The following is an 18,694-nucleotide window of genomic DNA, read 5'->3' as shown; positions in this document are numbered from 1 at the left end:
GCCGATAAGGTGCCTGGTGGCGCGCGCTGGGGCTTGCGCCATCCAACCTCCATCATACACTATTATCCATCATCTCCTACGAATCATTTCTTGACTTGACGAGCGGAATCGGGGACAAAGACGGATACGAAGAGGGAAGGAGAAGAAGCAGAACAAAGGGAAGGACGACAAGAGGAAAAGAGGCAAAGAGGAGGACACGAGCACCTAAAAGCGAACGGATCCGGGCACATATATCCCTTACTCCTCGATTTACTGAGCGGAACCACCGGGTCACTCGGCCAAGACACACACCAAAGAACGAGCCGCGAATCCTACAGACAAAGCGACTCCGATCGAACGAACTAAAACCAATGCTCCTTGCAGCTTGAAGACGACGAGAGTCAGCACAAACCATCGCGAGCTGACCCCGGGTCGAGCGAACCGAACCAAACCACCATGGAGGCAACCAAGAAGCCTCTCCGCACCGACGAGAAGGGCGCCGCGAATCCCGACGGCACCGTCATCACCAACGGCGACCACGACTATTTCGACAACTCCGAGAACCGGCCGTACCCGGTTCTGCCGGACGATGGATACCCCCAGAGCTACGAGTTTGGCGCCTGGAGGGCCGGAGGCATCCGCTTCGCCCCGTTGCGCATGCCCTTCCCTCGCCGGCTCCAGACCGCCGCCGTCTTCTTCCACTGCATGACCATTGTCGTCCTCATCTCCATATTCTGGTTCACCTGCGCCAACCCGCTGACGTGGCCCCTCCTGGTGCCCTACCTGGTGCATCTGAGCCTGTCCAACGCGGCGACGGACGGCAAGCTCAGCTACCGGTCAGAGTACCTGCGGTCCCTGCCCCTCTGGCGGTTCTTTGCGTCGTACTTCCCTATGAGGCTGCACAAGACGCACAACCTCCCGCCAAACAGGCGGTACATCTTTGGCTATCATCCACACGGCATCATCTCTCACGGCGCCTGGAGCGCGTTCGGCACAAATGCCCTCGGCTTCTCGGAGAAATTCCCCGGTATCACCAACACTCTGTTGACGCTCGAGTCTAACTTTCGGCTGCCCTTTTACCGCGACTATATCCTGGCCATGGGCATGGCCTCGGTGTCGAAAGAGTCCATACGGAACATCTTGTCGCGGGGCGGCCCCAAGAATGACGGGAGAGGCCGTGCCGTGACCATTGTCATTGGCGGGGCGCGGGAGTCTCTGGAAGCTGAGCCAGGCACTATGCGGCTCATCCTCAAAGGCCGCAAGGGCTTTGTCAAGATGGCGATGCGAACGGGAGCCGATCTCGTGCCGGTCCTGGCGTTTGGCGAAAACGACTTGTACGACCAGCTCAGCCCGAAGACGCACCCGATGGTCCACAAGTTCCAAATGTTCGTGCTCAAGGTGTTCAAGTTTACGCTCCCTGCGCTCCACGGCCGAGGCATCCTCAACTACGACGTTGGCCTGATGCCGTACCGCCGGCCCGTCAACGTTGTGGTGGGGAAGCCGATTCGCATCGACGCGGAGCCTTGCGAGCAGCCGCTGCAGGAGGATGTGGATCGGTACCACGACTTGTACATGGAGGAGATTGAAAAGATATGGGAGGCTTACAAGGATCAGTTTGCCAAGGACCGAGCGTCTGAGCTTGTGATTTCCGCATGATTTCGCGATGGCCGCTGATGTCGACGTCTTTTTTCTTGGTTTTCTTGTTCTTGTTCTCGCTTTATCTTCCTCCGGCGCTTGTTCTGTTTATATACTTGACATCAGGCTTATGGTTGCTGAAACTTTTGGATTGCTCGAGTTGTATCTGTCTATTGGTTCATCAATGGTAACTGTTGAGCTGCTGAGGACGTCGTGGCAATGAATCCTTGAATCGCAAGGCAGGCCTTTGGATATCTTGAGATCGAAGGGAGCTCTTTTTTCTCGCTTGGCTCTTCATCTTGTACATCTTGTACTTTGTCTCTCCCTGTCAGTACAAAGGCTTAGCGGTAGCTTTTTCTTCCCGGTTCTTCCCTCTTGAAGCAGTTTCACATGATATCTCGTCGCATATGTCGTTCGTTTTTAAGTTGTTGCGATTGATGTAAGTGGCGCGCAGCTTGAGCGGGCAGTTCAGAGAGTCACCTGATCTCGCGTCGACTTCCGACGCGGTCCTTTAATTGAACCGCGAACCACATGATCTGACTTTAACCTCCCACTTCTGGCTCAACTGCTGCACTTTCGTTCGAGTGATATCCGCGTTTCTTTGCGTTTCTTCTTGTTGCATGTAGCCGCAGTATCAAAGCTGTCAAGCAAGAATGCCTCGGCCCACCAGAAGCAGCCAAAAGGCAATCAAACGCGAAGAAGAAGACGTCAAGGACGTCGCCTCCTCCAAGCCAGCAAAGCCCGCCGCATCCGCGCCGAAGCGAAAAGCCGACTCCCAGCCAGACGCCGAGGAACCCCTCGCCAACGGCTCCGCAAAGGAAGAACAGCAGCAGAAGCCCAAGAAGCAGCGCAAGACCAAGGTAAAAGTAGAAGAAGAAGCAATGGTCCTGGCAGAGAGGACGGATGTGTCTTCCCTGGCGAGGGCCATGTACATTGGCGCCCACGTCAGTGCCGCAGGAGGTTCGTAACAACAACAACAACAACAACAACTACTACTACTTTTACAAATCTCTGCTCCCTTTTTTCTTTTTTTTTTTTTTCTCTTCTTCTTTTTGGCATGCTGTGAAATGAATCTTGTCTCTGATATCCAAGCATCTATCAGGCGTCCAAAACTCCGTGACAAACGCCCTCCACATTGGCGCAAACTCCTTCGCCCTGTTCCTCAAGTCTCAGCGCAAATGGGCCAACCCGCCCATGACGCCCGAGTCCCAAGAAGGCTTCATCTCGCAGTGCAAGCAGCACCGCTACCGCGCAAACGAGCACGTCCTCCCGCACGGCTCGTACCTCGTCAACCTCGCGCAGGCGGACGCCGACAAGGCCCGCCAGGCGTACGACAGCTTCGTCGACGACCTCGCGCGGTGCGAGCAGCTCGGCATCAAGCTGTACAACTTCCATCCGGGTTCGACGGGGGGCGACGCCAAGGACAAGGCTATCGGAAGGATCGCCGCGCAGCTGAATAGGGCGCACAAGGAGACCCAGACGGTCGTCACGGTGCTGGAGAACATGGCGGGCGGCGGCAACGTCGTGGGCTCGACGTGGGAGGACCTGAGGGACATTATTGCCCTGGTGGAGGACAAGACGCGGGTGGGCGTGTGTATCGACACGTGTCATGCTTTCGCCGCCGGCTACGACCTGCGCACCCCCGAAGCGTTCAAGAAGACGGTCGATGCGTTCAACGACATTGTCGGCGCCAAGTATCTCAAAGCCTTTCACCGCAAGCCCCCCTCCCCCCTCCCCCCCTTCAACATCTAACGCCTCAAACATTTGCGGCTAACAAATACTTCGTTTCTTACCAGTAAACGACAGCAAAGCCCCCCTCAACTCCAACCGCGACCTCCACGCCAACATCGGCACCGGCTTCCTCGGCCTCCGCGCCTTCCACAACGTCATGAACCACCCAGACTTCCAGGACAAGCCCATGGTCCTCGAGACGCCCATCGAGAGGAAAGGGCCCGACGGAAAGACGATCGAGGACAAGCAGGTCTGGGCCGACGAGATCAAGCTCCTCGAGAGCCTCGTCGGCATGGACCCGGACACCAAGGAGTTTGCGAAGCTCGAGGCGGAGCTGCAGGATAGGGGCGCGGATGAGAGGCGCAGGATCCAGGAGCAGGTTGATAAGAAGGCGGTCAAGGATACGAAGGCGAAGACGAAGAAGAAACGGGGCTCGAAGGTGAAGAAGGAGGAGACGAGTGATGAGGAGAGCGGGTAGAGGGAAGGATAGACAAAAGTAGTGATTGGCATGACTTGGCATATGCGATTGGAGTTTTGGTTAGGGGGGCCCCTTTATGTGCAGTACGTAGCATTGGAACTGTTCTACTACCTGGAGATCAAGGCTATGACCCCTTTCGAACAGAAAGCAGATACACAAAGGAAGCTTTGCTTCTCTAATTATCAATAATATGGACAAGTGTATACAAGAGCAACGCTCCCTAGAGTGAACTTGACAAAACCAAAACAATTACAGGAGAGAAATAAAGGAAGGAGAAGGATGAGACGGAGAGAGCAAAGATGAATGAAGGAGTATCATAGCATTGCTGGGCATAACACATGCACTCTTTGCGAACAGGGGCTATCATAACAGGAAAGGATACAATAGAAGAAGAGCAAAAGAAGAGCAAACGCAAATAGACGACCTCAAATACCTCTCCAAAGCCTAGTCAGCCTCACCTCCGACTCTTGACAAACGCCTCCACCCTCCCCATCAAAGCCTTCAATCCCGCCCCCCTCTCGCAGTTCTCCTCGAGCCACGCCTCCATGCGCTCGCGGATGCTCCTCATCGACCGCAGCACGGGCATCCTGCCGCCGTCCTCGTGCGCCACAAACGACGCCGGGTTGAGCAGCACCTCGAAGCAGTCGGCCCAAATGTCCGTCTGCCAGTACCGCTTCAGGCTCTCCCGGATCCTGTACCTGCGTCCGCCGCGCCCGAGCCCGCCCTGGTCCGCCCGCACTGTCTCGAGGTATTTGCCAAACAGGAGGCAGTGGATGACGCCCGCCAGTCCGTAGTAGTCAATCTGCCACGTCCAGGGCCGGCCCTCGCGCATCTCGGGGCAGTCCTGGGCCGTCGTCTTCCAGTCCGCGACGAACTGCACGTCCGGCACAAACGCCTTCATGTCGATGCCGCGCCCAAAGTCAATCAAGACGACGCCCCGTGAGCCCCAGCCGCCGCTTCCATCCGCGTGCCATTTACTGGACAGGCCCTGGTCTGAAGAGAAAAACGCCGACTTGGCATCGAGACGGAGGAGGCAGTTGTCGGGCTTCAGGTCGCCGTGAAGGACGCCCTTCGAGTGGAGAGCCTCGACGGTGCGGAATATCTCAATAGCAAAGAACATGGCAAGCTGCTCGTCCATGACACCTGAGGGCTCTGCTCGGAAGATGTTGATGACGTCGAGCAGTGTGCCGTGAGGATGGAACGGCAGGAAGAGGAAAGCCTCGTCCTGGTAGAGGTGCATTTCGTGCGCCAGCGATATTGAGGCTGTGGCCCGATGCTGAGGCCCCAAACGCGTATGTGCGGTACGCATGATGTAAAACTCCCACGGCGTAGGGGGAGACTCCATCTTCAGAGCTTCTACAGCCGCACGGTGAGATACGGCAAACGGCCCCCTGCCCATCATGACTCTGTTGTCATCCTGGTCCGGATCTGAGTTCTCGACCAAATAAACTGGTGCAAAAGCGCCAGCGCCAAGCTCTCTCTTCACCGTGTATCTCGACTGGCAGTCGGCGAATCGAATCACCACAGGGGCGATCCCATGCCCAGCTCTATCCGGGTTCGCCTTGCCCAGCCTGCTGACAGCTTTGGCAAATCTGCGAATCTCTCCGCCGCGTTCGTACCTCTGATTGTGGTGGTCGTAGAAGCCGGGATACGCCGCCAAAGGAGGCTGCATGTTCGTCAAGATGGTCCGTCGGATGTTATCGTCGATGGGACTGCACTGCGCTTCCTTAACAACGGGGCCTTTGACAGGAACACCCCTATTCGGGCCGGTCTTACTTAGTGCTTTGGCTGCCTTGGACCCCAGAGGTTCTCGGCCTTTGACAAAGGGGCTCTCTTCTGGGAAGAACTCTCTCAGGGGGCTGCCTGATGATTCCGAATCCAATGCCTCCTCAATGGACGTAGCTCTACCATCCCGCTTGCTAGGAGTCTTGAATTGATAGGCTCGGTCCATGTCGACATCCATCGAGTATTCGGTCCTCTCCGTGATGGGCGTCATAAAGGGCAGCCGATTATTGGCCATCGTCGCCGCGTCCCTATACGGGCGTGTCGGCGGCTCATAATCTTCTGGAGGAAGGGGAATGAAGATGGTGCGTGTCCTAGGCGGTTCCATTTCTTCGTCCTGGGAGAATGCCTCTTCTGCATCGCCGTCCAGGTTGTGTGATACCTCATCTACGTCAAAGGTGATTAGACTCTTGAACCGTTTTTGTCTCCTCTTCGAATGCTGTCATCATCTAGAAGTGCGCCTCTGGCTGAGAAGCCCAATCCTTCGCCGATGCCCCCGACCCCCTGTATTTCATCACCTTTCCTGCTCACCTTGTTGAATCTGCCTCGTAGTGCCTGTACTCTCGACATCACTCGCAAAGTCGGCGTCAGTCACAATCTCGTCCTCATCGCCATCGTCGTCGTCATCATCGTCTTCATCTTCGTCATCGTCGTCATCGTAATCGTCTCCAGCCTCATCACCCTCCACAGGTGCTGGCTTGAGGGGTGCATTGAAAATCTCGTATATGTCGTCCGTGGCGGCTTTCGTGTGGATAGTCATAGTAGGTTCTGCTGCTTTCTTCTTGCAAAACTTTGGTCCTGACGGAGAGTCGAGCTTCGCCTTGACTAGAAAGGCGTTAGCGGTCGCATGCAAGGATATTGAATAGTTTGAGAGGCTTCAAACACTTACTGATCTGAGTCTCATTGACCTCCATAATCTTCTTTCTCCTACCCGCACGGGGTTCTCGAGGCTTCTCTTGTGCTACGCCATTCTCATCAATATCCATTGGGTCATAGTCTTGGTGAGTAACCAATTGATCTGTCGTCGTCTGTGTCAAATGGTGGGCATCACGCAGTGGCACCATGCGATCTGAGGTGTAGTTCTCAGTCGCCATGTCAGTATCCCACACCCGATCGAGCCAGCCACGATGTGCGGCAATAATCTCCTCGAAGCTCAACTCTGTACCAGGTTCCTCAGGGGTTGGATATACGGCCGCAAGGTCAACAAAGATGTGCTCCCTCTTCCCCGTTTGTGGATGTACCGTTACTTGATGCTTGGACGGGACAACAACAATATTCTGTATTTGAGCAAGGGACTGAATTACATGAATCACCATGGTAGAGAATGAATTAGTCCTATTCTCATCAACAGCTGCACGTATCTCGATGAAGGAGGAGGTTCACATACCGGATCTCTGAACACTGCCAGCTTGGCTCCCCCAGCCGCAGGCTTTCTACCACCCGCCTTGAGCGTCTCTCCAACCCAAGGCTTCGGCTCCATCGTATTCTCCTTCTTCCGGTCCGCCAGCGACCCAATGCTATCCCAGCCCTTGGATGCCGCATCTCTTGACGAGAGGGCGGGCTGTTGCGCATCGGCATCGGAGAAGATGGCCATCTTGGACTTTGCAGGCCGGGACGAACTCCCACCAATGCCGCTTGTTTGCCTGGGGGCCTGTGGGTCGACTGGATGCGACGAGCTCGCAAAGGGATCCGTCTTGCTGGCCAGCGCAGGACGGACGGTGGGTAGAGCTGGTGAAGAGGGCTCCGCGAGCGCGTCTGGATGTTGAGCCAGCCTCTCGCCAAACTCCTTGAACTTCCGCAGCAGCCTCTGCACTGGCCGCGCCTCGCGCTCGATCCCGAGCTTGTAGACTTCTTCCGCTTGTGCCCATCGGCCTGCACCCTCTAGCCACGCAGCGTACTCTTCGTAATACAGTGCTAAGCTTTCGCCAATTCCGTGCCGCGAGAGGAACAGGAACGTCTCGCGTGGCGTGTCGGAGAACAGCTGGATGTAGTACATCCACAGCTTTAGGTATCTGGGGTCGTTCTTGTACTGAGACGATGTGATGAACGCCTTCGTCGCGCGCTCGAGGATCGTGTGCAGCTGTGACTCGGCCGTCGCCTGCGCTGATGGGTACGCGTCGATCGCCCAGCGCACATATCGGTCAAAGACGTCCAAGGGGTCGTCGGATTCGGAGATGTTCTCGATTTCCGCCTCAAATTCTGCGCGGATGGCGTCGTTGAGATTTCTCGTGTCGGTCGGTGTGGGTGTGGATAGTTTGTGGAGAGGAGATGAGGAGAAGAGGCCGGCAAGCTTTCTTGCTGAACGGCCGCCGGGCAGCGACTGGATGTTTTCCTTCTGGTTTTCAATCACCTCGAAGTCGGTAATGTCCTCGGAGCCCGCCATGTTGCTTCGCGGTGAAGGGCGATGACCCTGTGGCTTTGGGATTGATGTGGATGCCGAAAGCCTCCAAGATCAGTCAGAATGACGCGCCTCTAGTGATTATTTCCAGAAAGAAAAAGAAAAAGAAAAAAAAAAAAAAGAGCAGGTTGATATACCTGAAGTCAGATAAGGGACAGCCTCAATATTCAATAAAAGTCCCTTTGAATGTTGATCAACTTGCTACGTGATTTAGTTGCACGCTGCCGCGTTCGGTGGCATTTTTGATATGTTTTGACCCCGCGTTGCTCTGGTGATGTTTATATGGCAACAATCCCAAGTACTCTGTACTACGTCTGGTCCCTCCCACCTTGTTCTCCTGCTGTTGAATGTAGAGCCTAAAAGGGACCATCTGGGTGGGATCAAATGTTTTCCCTCCCCGCTCCAGAGGTACTGAGTACTTGGACACTAGCTGGCGCCGGTGAAAGCCACCATTCAAAAAAGTTCATGCAAGCAATACTAAGGTAATGAGCATCGACGGACAGCAACGGTACTGAAGCTTTTTATGTCGACTCTGATACCAGAGGCACTGATAAAAGCTGTTTCATACAACCCAGCGGCGTCCTTGAGCAGCGACTTCACATTGTGCAGGATCATGGGTAGAAGTTGGTCATCATTCAGCTCATTTCATTTTTCATCCGCCGTATGGGCGTCTGGATAATTATTATGTTTTTTTTTTTTCATACGCCCATATTTGGTCATTTCTCCGGGCATCCGTTCTTTTGGTAGTTGTCTCTCATAGCCATTTACAGGTTAACGGCGTTGCGGAAGTTGGCGCCAGCGTAGACGGCAAGGTCACCAAGCTCCTCCTCAATACGGAGGATCTGGTTAAGCTTGGCCAGACGCTCAGATCGGGCGGGAGCACCAGTCTTGATCTCACCGGCACGGATGCCGACGGAGATGTCGGCAATGGTGACGTCCTCAGTCTCACCAGATCGGTGAGAGACCATGACACCCCAGCCGTCGGCGTAGGAGTCCTTGGCGGCCTGGATGGACTCAGTCAAGGTACCGATCTGGTTGACCTTGAGGAGGAGGGCATTGCAGGCCTTGAGCTCGATGGCCTTCTTGATGCGGATGGGGTTGGTGACAGTCAGGTCATCACCGACGATCTGGATGTCCTGGGTCTTGTAGAAGTAGCTCCAGGCCTCCCAGTCATCCTCAGCAAAGGGGTCCTCAATGCTGACGATGGGGTACTTCTTGCAGAGCTCGGAGTACTTGGCGGCGAGCTCCTCGTAGGTGATCCACTTGGCAGGGTCGCTGTCGGGGTTCTTGAAGTCGAGGTCGTACTTCTTGGCGTCCTCCTTGTAGAACTCGCTGGAGGCAACGTCCATGGCAATGTTCATCTTGCCAGTGTAGCCGGCCTGCTCGATGGCCTCGGTGATGAGGTCGAGAGCCTCGTCGGCAGTCTGGATATCGGGAGCGACACCACCCTCGTCGCCGACGTTGCCAGCGGACTGGCCGTACTTCTTCTTGGCCAGGGCCTTCAGCTTCTGGTAGACCTCAGAGCCCTGGCGAAGGGCCTCGGAGAAGCTAGGAGCATCTCTATTGCGGGTTAGAAAAGACGGGCCGTGTTGGGGTCAAAACATTCGTCGGCGACTTACGAAGGAACGATCATGAACTCCTGGAAGGCAAGGCGGCCACCGGCGTGGGAACTAATTCATAATTAGGGACTGTTGTTCGCTGATGGTTTCGACATACAGATAAGACTCACCCGCCGTTGAGGACGTTCATGAAGGGAACGGGAAGGACGTAGGGCTTCTTGGTTCCGGCGAGGTCGGAGATGTGGGCATACAGGGGGACGTTCTAGTTCAAAATCAGCTTCTGCTCGCGATTACGGCGTCTAACCAGAGCACTTACCTTCTCAGCGGCACCGGCCTTGGCGACGGCCAAGCTGACACCGAGGATGGCGTTGGCACCGAGCTTGCCCTTGTTGGGGGTGCCGTCAAGGCTGTTGAGGAACTCGTCGACCTTGGACTGGTCCTTGACATCAAGGTTCTCCTTGATCAGAGCGGGGCCGATGATGGTGTTGACATTCTCGACGGCCTTGGTGACACCCTTGCCACCCCACTTGGTCTTGTCGCCATCTCGAAGCTCGACAGCCTCGTGCTGGCCTGTGATTCCGGTTATTTTTCTGCGGCTATACGGTATGAATGGAGAGGGATCGGGGGGGACGAACCGGTAGAGGCACCGGAGGGGACAATGGCGCGGTGCAGGCCAGTGTCAGTGACGAGGTCGACCTCCACGGTGGGGTTGCCACGGGAGTCGTAGACGGAGCGAGCGTGAACCTTTGTAATGGCCATTTTTGAAGCTATTTCAGGTTGCTAGATGGACCGATTTTCTGTTAGCGGGTGTATTGGAAGCTTTGTTAGGAGATGGGTAGCTGAGCGATCATGACATCGACCGCGAAGCTCGCGAAAGGACGGAGCAAAGTCGTGACATTGCATCCTTCTTCCGATAAAATAAGCTCCCGCGGATAGCGAAACTCGTCCAGAGGAGCAAAATAAGTATACTGGAAATATGCCTCAACACGTTTCGCCTGACGCCGCGTCGTTCAGCAGCTCTGCTCCCAATGGAGGGGTAGCTGGAAAGGCTGAAACGGGAAAGAGGGGCAGAAGCTTGGACGACAAAGAAAGAGACGCCCTGCCTCTTGTGGAGGTCAAGTAAAGGGAAGCACCGTACCTATAATGGAGGGTTTAATTGAGTGTTCTCGGGCTCTTGCTGTGAGGCTGATTGAGCAAGTCGAGAGAATCTTGGGGAGGAAAAGGAAGAAGGATGGTGTTTTTGTTGTCGAGAGAAATGGAGGGGTCCAAGAGAGCGAGGCGAGTGGGGCAAGTCATGCCTTCCTTCCATCACAGATAACTGCAGTGGATTATTAGTTACCTAACAAGAAACGGAGCTCTCAACCGGCAGGGCAGGCGCAGCTGGGCTGCTTGTGAGGTAATAATTGGCCCACTTCCTGCCGGGTTACGTGAATCGGTAGACAGCGAGAAACGCTAGTCCTATTTCTCCGGCCTCTCAGCGAAAAAGTTTCTATCGCAACGCAGCTGCCGCTTGCCCTGATGTGGGCAGATCGTGGACGAAAGACGCAGCGCTTTTGTATGTATGTTTGCACCTATGACTATTCCGTGCCGTATCCCGCGCTCCTCTCTACTCATCCTCTCGTCATTTGTCTTACTCCCTACTGGTACGCCTCCGTTGAGCCTCTACACATGGATGCGTCACATCAGTTCGGGGCCGATGTCGCCTCTGCGGTATTTGAGAACCTGCAAGAGCAGCACCAATGGGCTTCGCTGCAAATCCATCGCCTCCCAGGCCTGTCGCGGCCAATGATCCGCGGCCTGCCGCCACGCCTCTTGTATCTCCACCCCGACGACCAGATAGCAGCGCTTGCATATGAAAAGTCAACAGGGACAAGGGCCCAGCACGACGCCGAGTTCGAATGGGTGCTGGCCGTCCATCTCGCCGAGAAGTGGACGCTGTCCAGCCTTGCCGCCGTCATGGACGCCCTTCCGGAGGCTCGCAAGAGGGCAAAGCGGATTGTCCTCGCCGCGCTGCATAATGACTCTACCGTCGTTTACTACATCGTGCAGGAGGGCATGATCAAGCCTCGACAGAACTAGAGCTCGAAGCGAGATCGGATCGAATTTGTGCTCTTACGGCGGCCAGCAAGGCTGTCGAGCGTTTCAGGGCAAGGGACATCTCTATCGGCCCGTTTGGCGCCAAGGAGTTGGCAAATCCAGGACGGAATCACGGAACACACCCGACTTTGTTTTTCACAGGCTATGATACCCATCGAACTGGTAATTATGAGCAAAGAATAAGGCTTTTCATTTCAACTCATTTGCCGCTTGTCAAGGCATATGAACTACATACTATATCCCTCCGCTTGGTCGCATCTGCAACCAACCAAGCAGACCAGAGATGGGCTGCCATTTCAAAGAAAGCTTCATACAGAAGAACGATTCCGACATATATAGACCACCATATCCGCCAAAGAAAACAAGAAAGACATGAATCATGAAGATATCCCCGCCTGAACGCCAAGACTACCGCACATGCTTGTCCCATCCCGCTTAGAAACGCTCCTTCATCCTGGCAGCAACCGTTCTCAGGTTGCCATAGACCTTTCCAGGGGGCTTTCCGAGAATCAAGCTGACGACGGATTCTCGGGCCATGTGGATGTTCTTGAAGCCTCCCAGGATGTGGATCTTGGAATCAGCCAGCACAATTCGTGTCCGGCTGGCGTTCTCAATGGCAAACTTGGTCTTTCCCTGGTGGCCGGCGATTCGGCCGATGGCACGGCTCTGGCTATCTCCGTGGACAGTCTTGACGTCCTTGATTTCAAAGGTCTCGATGTAGAGGTCGTCAAGTCGCAGAAGAGCAATGGCGTCGTCGACGTCGAATCCAAGGGTGAAGGCCTTGACGAAATCCTCGCCCTTTTGCAGCGCACCAGAGTCCACCGTGGCCTTGGACGTCCTCAGCTCGACCGTTTTCCGCGCAATGTTCATCCGGCACTGCAGTTTGAGATGCTCCACGATGGGAGGGTAGATGGAAGGCCAAGCCTGTTTCAGCGGCGTCATTCGGTGCGGCGGGATGGGGATCTTGCGCGTTTCAACTCTCGTCATGGGGTCCTAGGAAGCAGAAATTAGACTATCAATTCATTGCAGACTTGAGAGGTATTGGTTTCGGCGTACGATGTCTTTAGACGGGGCGAAGCGAGGTCGTCCCTCTTCGTCGATGGCCATGCTGTTGCTTGCGTCTGCCGTCTCGGGCACCATGACTTCAGCTTCGGCCGAAGCAGCGTCGGGGGCGTCTAGCAGGAACTCCTGATCATTGTCTGTGTACGTGTAAGCTGTTGAACATGTACTCAGTTGCATGATATGTACCCTGAGCTGGTGATGGCACATCTGCGACAAGCGGGGTGCTTTCGGTCTTCTTGAGGGCGGTGGGAGCAGGCATGATGCTGGAGGATAGGTCACGCCTCTATCTATTCGACTCTGTGTTGCCCAAAGTGTGTGAATGTGTTATCGGTAGATGAATCGTCAACGATATCGCATGTATTTCGTTGCGATAACCCCGTCTTTTCGTCGGTCGTCAAAAAATTCTAGGGTCCAAGGCCAAAAAAAAAAAAGTTGTACGGCTCTGGTTTCGCAGGCGGACAAGCCACACCTTTGCTGTTTCTGCCGCCATCGAAAATTTGTGGACGGGCTATCGCAGCTTATCGATTGGCCAGCCACAAAAGCACACTGTAAAACGTGAGTGGCGCGTCATGCAATGACTTTTGCTTCGCCGCCCTGCTTCGGTTCCGTCCTGCAAGTCCACCAACTGATTCGGGGAACTTTGCATCTCCCAGCGTCTTTTCATCCCGTCTTGAGGTTCTGAAGGCGTTGCCTCAAACGCCTTCTCTTCTTTCCTTTTTCCTTTTCCTTTTCATTTGGCGCACCGCCTCCAGATCGCTGGTCGCCATGAGCCTTAAGCATGTCTAAGGGCATCTCACCATGGCTGATTGTGCGCCGCCATCGTCCATGCCGCTCTCAAACCCCTCCAACATGGCCATCTCCACATGCCGTGACATTGTCGAGTCGTCGATCAGCAGCTCTTGCGCCGTTCCACACGCAGACGCCAGGGACTCAACGCTCAATATTGGCCTTTGGAAAGGATGGCCGTCACTCGCCAACGTTCATCGGGCTGGGCATCCAGCTGCCTCTGCATGGTAGTCCTCGGCGCCTCGCTTCAGTGAGCATCCTGGACAGGCATCGTGTATCGCTCAGTGTCTCTCAATGCTCTGCGCGGTGGTCAATTCAGAGCGGCCAGTACAGCACCAATGGCGCAAACGACACAAAGGATGTCGCAGAGGGTGCCAAGAGCCAGCTGGATGGCCATAAGTCTGCCACTGGAGCGCATCAAAACTCGGGAACTATATCCCAAAGTCACAGTAACGAGCAGGCTCCAACAGAGCCAAAAGACCACGAACATCATGAATCAATAGCAACGTCAATGTCAAAGTATCTAAATTTCCCAACAATGCCTCACCATCCTACGAAAGCAGAGCTGTTGGAGGCTGCGAACGGGTTCTGGGAGCGGTTCAAGGTCCGGTTCAAGTGGGTTTCCATCAGGAGCATGCGGCCCTGGAACATTGACGAATGGGGTGCTTTCGTGTCTTGGTTCATGCTGGGCCATATTGTCTGGATCCTGGTGGGCACCACGACTTTCTTTTCCCTCCTCATCTTCTCGATCAACACAGTGTTTGCTCAGGGTAAGTTGAAGCATTGCACTCTCCGATTGCACTTCAGGAGGCTAACGCTTGTCCAGAAACACTCGCGCGGTGGGTTGGAGACTATCTAACCCAGTCGGCCGGCGTTACCGTCGTCTTCGAGTCGGCCATTGTTCCCAAGTGGAAGAACGGCGTCATCGCATTTCGCAACGTCTTCATCTCGAGACGGCCTGGGCAGATCGAATCATCCGTCAGCAAGGGCTCCTCCGACGCTGCCGCCGTTGCTGCCGTGTCTGCTGCAGGGCGCCAGGCCCCGCATAAGGACGCTACTCCCGAGGATGATGGCAACTATACCCAGTTCGACGTGACGATTGCCAATGTCAACGTCACACTCTCCTTTCTCAACTGGTGGAACGGAAAGGGGCTGCTCAAGGACGTTGAGGTGAATGGCGTAAGAGGAGTCGTCGATCGCACTTCTGTCCGCTGGCCCCAAGAGCAGGTTGATCCATTGTCTTATCGGCACAAACATCAACCAGGCGACTTTGAAATAGAGTCCTTCAAACTGGAAGACCTCCTGCTCACCATTCGCCAACCCGACGGCTTCCGCCCCTTCTCAGTCAGTATATATTCCTGCGAACTACCCCGACTGCGAAAGCAATGGCTCTTTTACGATTTCCTGTCCGCGAGCCACATGTCTGGGTCTTTCGATGGCTCCCTCTTTACGATTCATCCGCGACAAGTTCACGGCACGGTTTCCAGTCGATATCAGGGCGTCATGATGGGGCTGGAGGAATCCAAATCGTGGAAGAAGTTCAACAGGCTACGAATCGATGGCTTGAAGATTGACCACTTGAACCGTGGAGTGGAAGGGCCATTTGGCTGGATTTACGAAGGAAACGTCGACATCGTCGCTGATGTCATGTTTCCCGAGGATATGGACGATAGTATCACCAAGGTCGTAACGGACTTTTACGACCAGATAGAGGGCACAGTCATGGCGCATCGCTATCGCTTCTTGCCGAGAGCCCCTGCACCCGAGAGCGTCTCGGAGGGCGAGCGCTCAACGAGCGACAAGAAGGCCCAGAAACAGGCCAACGAAGCCGAGGAGGATAAGCGTCTTGTCATCATAGACTTGCGCATCCACCTCAACGACGTAAAGGCTGCCGTGCCTTTATTCACCCGCGATCTCTCCTACGTCAACCAAGCGCTCGTCCGCCCCATTGTGGCCTATATCAACGCCAAGAAGACGTACATTCCTATCTCGAGCCGCATCATCAAGCCCCTCAGCGACTTTGACGGCAGCTGGACCGTCTTTGACTGTGGGCTCCTGGACGACGCCTCCGCCGAGACGTACGAGGCTTTTGCCAAGGACGTGGAGGATCAGCAGAGCCGCGTCCGGCGGTTCCGCAAGGTCGGCTTCTGGACGCTGTCACTGGCCATTCACGCCTTGTTCATGGGCATGGCCGGGAACATGGTCTGAAAAGGAGAAGAAGACGAGGACGAGAGTTGGACTTGCTTCTACTTTACTCCAAAAAGGGGGTTGGGCGGCGCGGAGGGTTCCTGTAGAATTGCTGTATATTTACAAATCATGATGGGACGGGGCGGCACATGACGGGATTTCACGATAGGCGTTGTTACAGGGGCTTTATGATTCCAGGCATTTTTTTTTTTTTTTTTGGCGACGGGGAGAGTGGGATTGTTCATGGACTTTTATTTCTCTCTCTGGTGAACAGAAAATCATGTATTGCTTCCTAGGTAGGAGAGGCCATCTATAACTGATACCCTAGCCTCTCATACACTGGAGCATTGCAAATACAAAAGGAACAACCACACTTTTAACGAATCACCAGCATCTCTTAACATGGAGGGGGGACGGTATCAAGTTAGAAGAAAAAAAAATGTCTTTATTCTAGCCTCAACTTTTGGTGTATACCCGAAAGAACCGCCGTATCAAGTGCATCAAAACCTTTTATCTTGGCCCAAACGCTTTGTGAAAATGGAAACAAAAGACGAAAGGGGATCAAGCAGGTTTCCACCACGATTCCATTCTAATATGTCCCGCCCGCCCACTCATTCTAACAGTCCCGTGAAATTCGTCCAATCCTAAAAGGAAACCGCCAATTCGAACATGATGGCCAGCCCTGCGCCATGCTTAGATGTTGCTCTTTGGTATCAGATAACCACATGATCAGATTAGTGGCAATGATATGGCCCGTTCTCGAGGGCAAAGTAGGTAGTCCAGGAAATCAAACGTCTTGCCACACTTTCGTTTGTTGACGGATGGAGCAAGATGCCGAAGACACCAACATGATGCCTGTTCTAGCATCCCCTCAGTTCCGTTCTCCTTTCCTTCGTATAAAACGCTTGTATTACGCGTGCTGCTTGGGGCTTGTTCACATGAAGTCGTCACTATAGGGGGAAAAGGAATTAGCACAATCCTTTCGACAAGAATCAAGGAGCCAGACGAGTTCGTAAAGCAAAGCCCAGCATCCACTTACTCTCCAAAAGCGTCATCATCATAGGTAGCCGTATCGGTAGCATTGGCGCGGCTAGTGACGAGCGAAGTCTTGGTCTTGGCAGCCTTGGTCTTCTTCTTGTCGCCCGCCTTCTCCTCCTTCAGCTTCTCGTTGCTGGCGCGGGTCAGGGTGCTGGCAATCTTCTTGATCTGGTCGCTGTTGAGCTCCTTGACCAGCTCCTTGGCGAACTCTTCGAGGAAGAGGCCGTAGTGAGCCTTCTTGCTGTTGGCGGTGATGAGCGGCGTGAGGAGCGTCCTCATCTTCTCAAACTGCAGCTTCGTCTGGGGGTTGAAGATGGGCACCGCGGCGAGGTTGATGAGGTTGGTCGGGTTGTTGGGGTCCGGGATCATGGTGCCGGAAGGGTTGGCCTTGCGGCCGTCGCTGATGCCGATGCTGCCAAAAAGGTCCTCGGCGTGCTTGAGGTCGGCATCCTGCTCGGTGCGGCGGAGCCGCTCGCGGCGCTGGGCCTCCGTCTCCTCCTCGCTCTCCTCGTCGTCCTCGGCCTGCAGGCGGGCGCGCTCGGCACGGTGCTCGGCGATGCGCTGGGCCTTGGGCTTCTTGGCGGCGGCGGCGGCAGCGGCGGCCTTTTCCTTAGCTTCGGCGGCCTTGCGTGCCTTTTCGCGCTCGACTTCGGAGTCTTCGGCGGCGTCCCAGGAGTCGAGGACCTGCAGGGGTTCGATAGCGGGTTAGCCACGGGGGAAGGTGCATCGGGATGTTTGCTCGCTGGCGATAACTCACATCGCCGTCATCTTCCTCGTCGCCAAACTGGCGTCGACGGGCGCCGGTTATGATGGGGGAACCGGGGGCGGACTCGCCGCCACTGCTCTCTTCGTCATCTGGTTGCAGGACATGTCAGCCGGACGTCTTCGTATGTGCCGCCGCGGTCGCTGAGGTTGGCGTGTCGCAAGGGACTCGCGAGGCTGGCGGCATTTTGCTGGCAAAGTGTGCGCTCTGCGGCTTCAGTGACTCACCCCACTTCTTGGGAGGCATATTTGCAAATTAGTTGAAAGTAAGTTGAAAAGCAGATAGATGGTCAGACGGGTGCTTTGCGCTCTTGCGACGAGAAGTGCGGCAGCTGGGGGCTGGTGGTGATGGCGGAACCGTCGAATCGTGTGATCGGTTTTGAGGATGGATTTGGGTGGAAGATCAGTCGAACCGATTTGGCTTCTGGTGTATTATGTACGTAGTTTTTCATGGCGGGGTTCTAAAGGCTGTTGGGGGGGGCAAAAACTTTTGGCTTTGAGGCGCAACGGTTGGCTGGGTAGCCCGAATCAATTTTTGGAGGCTTTTGGCTGCGGGCACTAAGAGGAACGGAAAAGATTTTTACGTGTGCTCGTTGGTCTCTGACTGAACAGACGGTGCTTATTCTATCTCAAAGTGGCCATTCTATAGGCGCTCATTGCCTTGCACATCTTGAGTGTTCTTTCTTACAACAGAGCAGACGTTGACGCATCAAAGTGCCCCTCCATGATGATGAATTTCTTGGTTCAGCCAGATGCAGTAGCTACCCTACTTATTCGAAAATGAAAGCGTTTACAAAAGAATGGACATTCGAGTAAATCCAGTCGTTATCTTAGATTTTATATCATCATTTCATCGCCTCAACCGTTCATGTCTCGAACATCGAGGCGAAGAGCAGTGTAGTACAAGTGCTCTGGAGTGCGGAACACCGGCGGAACGAAATACCGTGCAAAAATTCCAGTGAGCCCAGCCAAACCCCCACCACACACACATGCGAATCATTGGTGGGGAAGCATTCTGGCCAACCTCCAAGTTCCTGCTACCAAAGGTCCAAAACTGAGTCACAGGTACCGTCGCCCCATGAAGATTTGCAGGATTTCCTTGAGCCAAAGGAGTCATCATATACACACACCAAGTCTCTTCCCTGCGTGGACTGCGAGATCGCTCCTTCAGCAGCCACTGACCACCTCGGCCAGGCCCTT

The 18,694-nt window shown here is 54.7% G+C and overlaps 8 protein-coding genes across 8 annotated transcripts; 4 read left to right on the top strand and 4 right to left on the bottom strand.

The window, feature by feature from the left end:
• Positions 1-435: 435 nt before the first annotated feature.
• On the top strand, positions 436-1,635 carry CCMA1212_002345 (Diacylglycerol O-acyltransferase 2A; the record flags this gene model as incomplete). Its single annotated transcript, XM_073699731.1, has 1 exon — positions 436-1,635. The coding sequence occupies one exon, from the start codon at positions 436-438 to the stop codon at positions 1,633-1,635; it is 1,200 nt and encodes a 399-aa protein (XP_073562044.1).
• A 632-nt stretch (positions 1,636-2,267) lies between these two features.
• CCMA1212_002344 (uncharacterized protein) lies at positions 2,268-3,823 on the top strand (the record flags this gene model as incomplete). The annotated part of the gene is made up of 3 exons (XM_073699730.1): positions 2,268-2,574; positions 2,717-3,308; positions 3,421-3,823. 3 exons carry the CDS (start codon positions 2,268-2,270, stop codon positions 3,821-3,823), a joined length of 1,302 nt encoding a protein of 433 aa, XP_073562045.1.
• Positions 3,824-4,277: 454 nt separating this feature from the next.
• Positions 4,278-7,988, bottom strand: CCMA1212_002343 (Checkpoint serine/threonine-protein kinase BUB1; the record flags this gene model as incomplete). The annotated part of the gene is made up of 4 exons (XM_073699729.1): positions 4,278-5,992; positions 6,137-6,430; positions 6,495-6,900; positions 6,993-7,988. The coding sequence occupies 4 exons, from the start codon at positions 7,986-7,988 to the stop codon at positions 4,278-4,280; spliced, it is 3,411 nt and encodes a 1,136-aa protein (XP_073562042.1).
• A 779-nt stretch (positions 7,989-8,767) lies between these two features.
• Positions 8,768-10,465, bottom strand: CCMA1212_002342 (uncharacterized protein; the record flags this gene model as incomplete). The annotated part of the gene is made up of 6 exons (XM_073699728.1): positions 8,768-9,563; positions 9,623-9,673; positions 9,733-9,824; positions 9,879-10,132; positions 10,198-10,329; positions 10,459-10,465. 6 exons carry the CDS (start codon positions 10,463-10,465, stop codon positions 8,768-8,770), a joined length of 1,332 nt encoding a protein of 443 aa, XP_073562043.1.
• Positions 10,466-11,230: 765 nt separating this feature from the next.
• CCMA1212_002341 (uncharacterized protein) lies at positions 11,231-11,641 on the top strand (the record flags this gene model as incomplete). Its single annotated transcript, XM_073699727.1, has 1 exon — positions 11,231-11,641. One exon carries the CDS (start codon positions 11,231-11,233, stop codon positions 11,639-11,641), a length of 411 nt encoding a protein of 136 aa, XP_073562040.1.
• Positions 11,642-12,094: 453 nt separating this feature from the next.
• On the bottom strand, positions 12,095-12,984 carry CCMA1212_002340 (Pre-rRNA-processing protein PNO1; the record flags this gene model as incomplete). The annotated part of the gene is made up of 3 exons (XM_073699726.1): positions 12,908-12,984; positions 12,716-12,858; positions 12,095-12,652 (listed from the first exon to the last, which is right to left on the bottom strand). Exons 1-3 carry the CDS (start codon positions 12,978-12,980, stop codon positions 12,095-12,097), a joined length of 774 nt encoding a protein of 257 aa, XP_073562041.1. The 5' UTR covers positions 12,981-12,984.
• Positions 12,985-13,584: 600 nt separating this feature from the next.
• Positions 13,585-15,715, top strand: CCMA1212_002339 (Mitochondrial distribution and morphology protein 31; the record flags this gene model as incomplete). The annotated part of the gene is given in 3 exon segments (XM_073699725.1): positions 13,585-13,589; positions 13,604-14,277; positions 14,334-15,715. 3 exon segments carry the CDS (start codon positions 13,585-13,587, stop codon positions 15,713-15,715), a joined length of 2,061 nt encoding a protein of 686 aa, XP_073562560.1.
• A 1,014-nt stretch (positions 15,716-16,729) lies between these two features.
• CCMA1212_002338 (Eukaryotic translation initiation factor 3 subunit J) lies at positions 16,730-17,741 on the bottom strand (the record flags this gene model as incomplete). Its single annotated transcript, XM_073699724.1, has 3 exons — positions 16,730-17,416; positions 17,490-17,587; positions 17,723-17,741. 3 exons carry the CDS (start codon positions 17,739-17,741, stop codon positions 16,730-16,732), a joined length of 804 nt encoding a protein of 267 aa, XP_073562559.1.
• Positions 17,742-18,694: the final 953 nt, after the last annotated feature.

Source organism: Trichoderma ghanense (genome assembly GCF_004382785.1).
Source record: "Trichoderma ghanense strain CCMA-1212 chromosome Unknown scaffold_1, whole genome shotgun sequence".
In the NCBI taxonomy this organism is placed as follows: Eukaryota; Fungi; Ascomycota; class Sordariomycetes; order Hypocreales; family Hypocreaceae; genus Trichoderma; species Trichoderma ghanense.
This window is presented reverse-complemented; position numbering and strand designations above follow the sequence as displayed.